The sequence below is a fragment of the Cebus imitator genome, unplaced genomic scaffold, assembly GCF_001604975.1.
Source record: "Cebus imitator isolate Cc_AM_T3 unplaced genomic scaffold, Cebus_imitator-1.0 Scaffold8, whole genome shotgun sequence".
Classification (NCBI taxonomy): Eukaryota; Metazoa; Chordata; class Mammalia; order Primates; family Cebidae; genus Cebus; species Cebus imitator.
The window spans coordinates 7228873-7237398 of NW_016107323.1; the positions used below are offsets into that span (position 1 = coordinate 7228873).

General features: G+C 38.4%; 1 protein-coding gene across 3 annotated transcripts in view; it reads left to right on the forward strand.

The window, feature by feature from the left end:
• IFT81 (intraflagellar transport 81) overlaps window positions 1–8526 on the forward strand; it is a 107550-nt gene that overhangs the window by 93321 nt on the left and 5703 nt on the right. For all 3 annotated transcript variants that reach the window (XM_017541885.2, XM_017541882.2, XM_037743328.1), the window contains 3 exons: window positions 1–55; window positions 137–222; window positions 3543–3588. In XM_017541885.2, coding sequence (XP_017397374.1) covers window positions 1–55; window positions 137–222; window positions 3543–3588 — 187 coding nt within the window. The remainder of the gene's footprint in view (window positions 56–136; window positions 223–3542; window positions 3589–8526) is intronic.

The following is an 8526-nucleotide window of genomic DNA, read 5'->3' on the forward strand; positions in this document are numbered from 1 at the left end:
TGAAGAATGTCTTCAAGAAGAAAGTAGATACCATTATACAAATTGTATGATTAAGGTAAGACAAAGTAGATCAAAAACGTTTCTGAAGTTTTTTCTATATCAAAGTCTTCCCTAAAACTTAAGTCTTTCTATTTAGAACCTAGAAGTTCAACTTCATTGTACTACTGATGAGATGAAGGCATACATCTCTTCTGATCAAGAAGAAAAAAGAAAGGCAATTAGGCAAGTAATTTTTTTGTTTTTATATTGAGATACTTCATATTTTCACCTATAAAAGTTTTATAAATAAGATAGAATTATACAAATTTAGAGTATTTAAGTGAGTAGACACTAATATATTATTTAGTACTAAATCTTGCTAAACATCTAGATATTTCAGCCCTGCTAAGTAGGAATGCATAAGATTTTATTAGTTTATTGCTTACTTTTTGATTGTGGTAAAATATATGAAACATAAAATTTGCCACTTTATCCTTTTTTTCTTCTTTTTTTGAGACAGAGTCTTGGTCTGTCACCAAGCTGGAGTACAGTGGCGTGATCTCGGCTCACTGTAACGTCCAACTCCCTGGTTCAAGCGATTCTCCCAAGTAGCTGGGACTACAAGTAGCCTCAGCCTCCCAAGTAGCTGGGACTACAGGTGCATGCCACCACGCCCAACTAATTTTGTATTTTTAGTAGAGACGAGATTTCACCATGTTGGCCAGGATGGTCTCAATCTCCTGACCTCATGATCCACCCCTCAGGCTCCCAAAGTGCTGGGATTACAGGCGTGAGCCACCGTGCCTGGCCTTTTTTTTTTTTCTTTTTTGAGGTGGAATTTTACTCTTGTTGCCCAGGCTAGAGTGCAATGGCACAATCTTGGCTCCCCACAACCTCCGCCTCCCAAGTTCTAATGATTCTCCTGCCTCAGCCTCTCGAGTAGCTGAGATTACAGGCATGCACCACCACACTCAGCTGATTTTTTGTATTTTTAGTAGAGATGGGGTTTCTCCATTTTGGTTAGGCTGGTCTCGAACTCCCAACCCCAGGTGATCCACCTGCCTTGGCCTCCCAAAGTGCTGAGATTACAGGTGTGAGCCACCACGCCCAGCAAAAGCTCTCTTTTTTGTTTTTGAGACATAGTCTCGCTCTGTCACCAGGCTGGAGTATAGTGGCGTGATCTTGGGTCACTGCAACCCCCGCCTCCCAGGTTTAAGTGATTCTCCTGCCTCAGCCTCCGTAGTAGCTGGGATTACAGGCACCTGCCACCATGCCTGGCTAATTTTGTATTTTCGGTAGAGATGGAATTTCTTCATGTTGGTCAGGCTAGTCTCAAACTCCCAACCTCAGGTGATCCCCCTGCCTCGGCTTCCCACAGTGCTAGCATTATAGGCGTGAGCCACCTCGCCCAGCCCACTTTACCCATTTTATATATATATATTTCTAAACCAAAAGTGCAATAAAAAATATATATATATATATATATATATAAAATATATACATATATAAAAAATATATATATATTTTTTTTTTTTTAATTGCACTTTCGGTTCTGGGGTATACTTTACCCATTTTTAAGTGTGCAATTCATTGGCATTGATTACATTCACAACATTGTACAACCATCACCACTGTTTATTTACAAAATTTTTCATTATCCCAAACAAAACTCTTGTAACCATTAAGCAATAACTCTTCATTCCCCCTCATGCAGGAATATATGTAATTTCATAATTGCTTTGTCATAAACAGTGAAGTTGGTCTCTTTTTAAAGTCCATATGGCCTAGACTCTAGTCATCTGCCTGCTCATTGTACAGTGTGATGACTGCATTTTAGCTGGAAATTGTGTGATTGCCGTGTGCAAGTCTTCAAAACAAGAAGGATGTATAAATACTGCTTAGTCCCTATATGGTGATTTTTTTTGCAATCCCAGCTTGTGGCATACTGTAATAAATCCTGCCTAAAAAAAAATACATTTATAGTTGAATTGCTAGCTGTGATAAAATGCAGCAATTGAACAAAATAAGCTTTCTTTGCCCCTCATCACAATTCAAATGTTAAATGTTTTGCTATTACTATCCAGTAAAAATTCAGATAAAATGTAGGACTCACATTTATTCTAGATTGCATTGAGATTTTGAGTGGCATGTACATTAATGTTATAAAAAGAGGCTGGCCATGGTGGCGGGTGCCTATACTCCCAGCTACTCAGGGGGCTGAGGCATGGGAATCACTTGAGCCCAGGCAGCAGAAGCAGGGGTTGCAATGAGTTGAGATTATACCACTGCACTCCAGCCTGAGCAAGAGTGAGACTCTGTCTCAAAAAAAAAAAAAAAAAAGAATCTAAGAAGTAGTATCTTGCAGAATCTGAATTTTTTTTTCAATGTAATATACTAGAATGCAAGCCAGACTGAAAATGTTGTATAAATAGAGCAGTGTTTTTTCTAAATACTCCAACATATTAAACTAAAAATGTACTTATTCATTTTCTTCCACTGAATGTAAACTTTGTTCATATAACTATATAGCCGCCGGGCATGGTGGCTCATGCCTGTAATCCCAACACCAGCACTTTGGGAGGCTGAGGCGGGTGGATCACTTGAGGTCCGGAGTTCGAGACCATCCTGACCAGCATGGAGAAACCCTATGTCTACTAAAAATGCAAAATTAGCCGGGCATGGTGGCACATGCCTGTAATCCCAGCTACTCAGGGAGCTGAGGCAGGAGAATTGCTTGAACCCCAGGAGGCGGGAGTTGTGGTGAGCCAAGATCGAACCATTGCATTCCAGCCTGGACAACAAGAGCAAAACCCCGTCTCAAAAAACAAAAAAAAAACTATATGACCAGTGATAACAAATGAGAAAAGTTAAATTTGTTCTTAAAAATTAAAAATTTTTAGAAATTAAATTCTATAGAGCCGGATGCGGTGGCTCACACCTGTAATCCCAGCACTTTGGGAGGCTGAGGCAGGTGGATCACGAGGTCAAGAGATTGAGACCATCCTGGCCAACATGGTAAAACCCCATCTCTACTAAAAATACAAAAATTAGCCAGGCATGGTGGCGTGCACCTGTAGTCCCAGCTACTTGAGAGGCTGAGGCAGGAGAATTGTTGAACCCAAGAGGCGGAAGTTGCAGTGAGCTGAGATCACGCCTCTACACTCCAGCCTGATGACAAAGTGAGACTCCGTCTCCAAAAAAAAAAAAAAGTATATTCTTTCTCCTTTCTACAAACCCCTTCAAAAACAATGTGTAATTTAAGTAAATGGGTTGCCATTGTTGTGAGGGTAGATTAACCAGAAATAGTATTTAACATTTTAATTCCCTTAATTTTCTATGGAATGTTTTGCTTTCTTTTTTTTTTTCCTTAAATTACTATTTACTTGAAGAACTAACTATAGATGGAGAAAGAGAAAGAATTTGATAATGGGTGTCATTCTGACTCTAGTAGCCTTAACTGTATTGCCTAATATATTTTAGATAGATATATTAATTTATAATTTACTTGTATAAGTAATTCATTTGAAGTAAATTGAAAGGAAATCATTATGTTGACTCCCTAGGGAACAGTATACCAAAAACATTGCTGAACAAGAAAACCTTGGAAAGGTAAGAATTATTATTTATTTTGTTAAATGTGTCGATTCAGGCTTTCAGTACTGTACATGGTTTATGACTGTATTTTTTTTCAAAAGGTTATAATACAGTTTTTTGGGGGAAATTGTTCATTCTTTTTAAAGATGGAAGACTTCCTTAAGAATTTAGTTTTGTAGAAATAAAAGCACAATCAATTTTTGAAAGAAAAAATTTTCTGTTTTTAAATCACAAAGAGTTCATGATAATGTTCTGCATTACAGTTTTCACATTATCCTCAGGCTGGTGGCTCATGCCTGTAATCCTAGCACTTTGGGAGACTGAGGCCAGTGGATCAGTTGAGGTCAGGAGTTCAAGACCAGCCTGGCAAACATTGTAAAACCCCATCTCTATGAAAAATACAAAAATTAGACAGACATGGTGGCAGGCACCAGTAATCTCAGCTACTCAATAGCCTGAGGCAGGAGAATCACTTTAACTAGGGAGGCAAAGATTGCAGTGAGCCAGTATTGTGCCATTGCACTCCAGCCTGGGTAACAGAGTCAGACTCCATCTCAAAAAAAAAAAAATTATTCTCACATATCTCTGTTTATGAGATAGTTATAAATTTATTCATTTATTTAATAAACACAAGCTCTTATTATAATCTAGGCCCTGGGCTAAGTCCTTTACAAACATTGATTTATTTAATACAAACAACTCCTCCCTGCCAGAGTTATCTGAGGGTAACTGAAATAGGATTGTATGGTTATTGTTCTTAGTTCTCTGAGCCACTCCTAGGAATGGTAGAGAGTAAGTTATGGCCTTGACCATCAGGACTTAAGTGACCAACTAATTAGTTATTCTACTTGACTTCATAAAGCAATCAATTTAACAAAGACACCAGCTTTGCATTCATAGAGGGGAAAAAAAAAAACTGTGCTTATTAATAATTCAGAGGAAAGATGACCAGCCATCAAGTGGCTTGGCTTCAGTCCTAGGCTTGTGATTCTCAACAAGCCCTCTAGTCACTTTAGAGTTCATTTCCTCATATTTAAACTGAAATAGGAAGATGAGAATTTTAAAAATTAAATTACCTAGATGAGTTATAAGATCATCTTCACTGATTTTTAAGTCCATATTACATGGTGAAGACTGTGTTTCACTATACACCATTTTTTTGTTTTTTAAAATTTCACTATTGGAAATTATGTTTTCTGGCCAGGCAAAGTGGCTCATACCTGCTTGTAATCCCAGCATTTTGGGAGGCTAAGGTGGGAGGATTGTTTGAACCGAGGAGTTCGAGATGAGCCTGGGCAACATGGCAAGACCCCATGTCTACAAAAAATATAAAAATTAGCTGAGGGAGGTGGTATGTACCTGTAGTTGCAGCTACTCAGGAGGCTGAGGTGGGAGGATTGCTTCAGCTTGGGGAGGCCAACGCTGCAGTGAGCCAAGATCATGCCATTGTGCTCCAGCCAGCTTGGGTGACAGAATGAAAAAAAAGAAATGTTTCTTACCATCATCATATGAAAAATAATTTAACAATAATTATGTAACATCCAAACCTAGTGTTCAAAATCTTTCTTTAAAAAAAAAAAAAATAGAATCTCACTCTGTCACCTAGGCTGGCTGGAATACAGTGGCATGATCTTGGCTCACGGCAGCCTTGGCCTCCCCAGGCTCAAGTGATCCTCCCACCTCTGCCTCCTGAATAGCTGGGACTACAGGAGCATGCCACCATGCCCAGCTAATTTTTGTATTTTTTGTAGAGGCAAGGATTGACCATATTGCCCAGGGTCTTCTCAAACTCCTGAGCTCAAATGATCCTACCACTTAGGCTGACCTCAAGTGATCTGCCTGCCTCAGCCTCCCAAAGTGCTGGGATTACATGCATGAGACACCACACCTGACCTTTGTATTAGGTTTTCTTTTTTTGGCAATATATTATATTTTGACAATATATTAAGCAAGGGTCTCACTCTGTCACCCAGGCTAGAGTGAGGTGGTGCAACTTCTGCCTCCCAGGCTCAAGCAATCCTCCCGCCTCAGCATCTCCGGTGGTTGGGACTACAGGAGTGCACTACCATGCCTGGCTAATTTTTTTGTATTTTTTGTAGAGATGGGTTTTGCCATGTTGCCCAGACTGGCCTCAAACTCCTGAGACAAGCAGTCCACCCACCTTGGCCTCCCAAAGTTCTGGGATTACAGGCACTAGCCACTGTGCCCAGCCTTATTAGGTTTTCTAGGTTTGTAGCATCATAGGTAGGGATTGTTTAGCTGCATTTTTAAAAAAATATTGAATATGTATGGATGTCTAATTTCATTGTTCAAATATTCTGAAACCTATAAATTAAATATTTATCAAAACTTGTCCATTCTTAAAATACAAATGAAAAAATATAACTTCATTTCAGTCTTTATGCATTAATATAGTTTAGCTATTGGTATGACTCAGTAAATTGGTGATGGCAAAATGATTCACTCTTATTTACATTTTCCTGGTTTGAGTCATTATTAAAAACATATGTGTGCCTATCTGTGCTTGTACTTGAAGGGTAAATTAGCTCCTAGAAACCTGTAAGTAATATTCTAAATAAACTTCGGAAAGCAAATGGTATAGAAAACCATGGAGTAATTGGTAAATAAAGGTGTTATGTTCTCTACTTAAAAAAAAAAAAAACTGGCCGGGTATGGTGGCTCACACCTGTAATCCCAGCACTTTGGGAGGCCGAAGCGGGCGGATACCCTGAGGTCAGGAGTTCGAGACCAGCCTGACCAACATGGAGAAACCCCATCTCTACTAAAAATACAAAATTAGCTCTGCATGGTGGCACATTCCTGTAATCCCAGCTACTCAGGAGCCTGAGGCAGGAGAATTGCTTTAACCTGGGAGGCAAAGGTTGTGGTGAGCCAAGAGCATGCCATTGCACTCCAGCCTGGGCAACAAGAGTGAAACTCTGTCAAAAAAAAAAAAAAAAAAATTTGGCCAGGCACAGTGGTTCACGCCTGTAATCCCAGCACTTTGGGAGGCTGAGGCAGGCAGATCACTTGAGGTCAGCAGCTCGAGACCAGTCTGGCCAACGTGGCAAAACCTCATCTCTACTAATAATACAAAAATTAGCCAGGCATGGTGGCACATGCCTGTGATCCTAGCTACTTGTGAGGCTGAGGCATGAGAATCACCTGAACCCAGGAGGCAGAAGTTGCAGTGAGCCAAGATTGAGCCACTGAACTCCAGCTTGCACAGCAGAGTGAAACTATGTCTTAACAACAACAAAAAAAACCAGACTGGGTGCAGTGGCTCATGCCTGTAATCCCAGCACTTTGGGAGGCAAGTGGATCAGCTGGTCAAGAATTCGAGACCAGCCTGGCCAACCTGGCAAAACCCCATCTCTACTAAAAATACAAAAAATTAGCTGAGCATAGTGGCAGGCACCTGTAATCCCAGCTTCTGGGGAGGCTGAGGCAGAAGAATCACTTGAACCAAGGAGGCGGAGGTTGCAGCACTCCAGCCTGGGTGATAAGAGCAAAACTCCATCTCAAAAAAAAAAAAAACCTTTATTATGGAAATTTTCAAAAGTATATTTTAATTAATCCATACATACCCATCATCCAACTCTAATCATAATCATTAAACTCATGGCCAGCCATGTTTTATCTATAGTCTCATCCAGTACCTGCCACCAATTATTTTTTTTCTAAATTATATTTAAGCACATCTCAGACTTTTTTATTATTTTTCTCATCACATTTCAGTGTTTATTATAAACAGTCTTTTTGAACATAACCACAATACCATTATCCTACCAAAAAGAATTTAACAATAATTACATAACATCCAGTACCCAATATTCAAACTTTACCATGGTTTATTTGTTTGAATCAGGATTCTAATAAAAGTCTATATATTACTGTTAGCTTATATATCTCTTGGTCCCTCTTTTTCTAGGTTACTCCCTCATCATTTTTTCTTAAGATTCATTTGTTGAAAAGAAAAAAAAACTGGTTATTTGTCCTGGTGGTTTTTCAACATTTTAAACTTTGCTGTTGGAGTCAATTAGCATGTTCTTCTGTCCCCAGTATATCCTGTGAATTGGTAGATAGATCTAGAAGCTTGATTAAATATGTTTTGATATTTGGCAAGAATACTTCATAGATGGTGTTATGTGCTTTTCTCAGGAGACTGCCTTCTTATGATGTAGGCAGCCATTGATAAGCATTTCCTAGATCCATAATTCATTAGAAGTTGCATGGTGTTAACATTCTATCATTCCTTCTTCATTTATTGGCTGGAATAATTCTATAAAGAGCAACTTCGCCTTATGTACTATTTACTTTCCCTGAGTTACATTCGTATAAGAAAGGTAAAATAACTTCTTGATTCACTTATCTACTGATTTTCAAAATGATGAGTTGGTTTTTTATCGTCCTTCAAAAGTAATCTCATGACTTTTAGATTGAACATACTTGATGTGTTTCAATCTACTGTGATTATTAGTCCATTAGTACTCAAATTTGGCCAGTGGAAGCCTCTTGGAGTCGGCTTTTGAATTCTTTCAAAAAAACCCTAGTAGACTTTGATGACTTCTTTGTTTTCTGGTGGTGACAAAATGTTCTAATCTCATACTGTACATTTTCTGTCCCAAACCTGAAATTAGCCATTTTCTAAAGAGTGTTCACCTGTGATTTATTAATAAATGACTATTATATCAATGAAAATAAATAAAAAATAAAAGGAAGCCTTCTCAAAGCTGATTTCTCCATTTACCAGAAAAATAGTGAATTTTGTGTACCTTGTTTCGCTTATGGGATACACACCATACTTAAAAAGAAGAATAGAAATAATTTTCATGTTTGAAAGCAAGTATTTGAATCAAGTTGTAACATTCATTTGTATAATACTTTGGAGATTTTTGGATTTGTAGGATTTGTTATGATTGTCAAAATGACTTTTTTTTTTTTTTTTTTTTT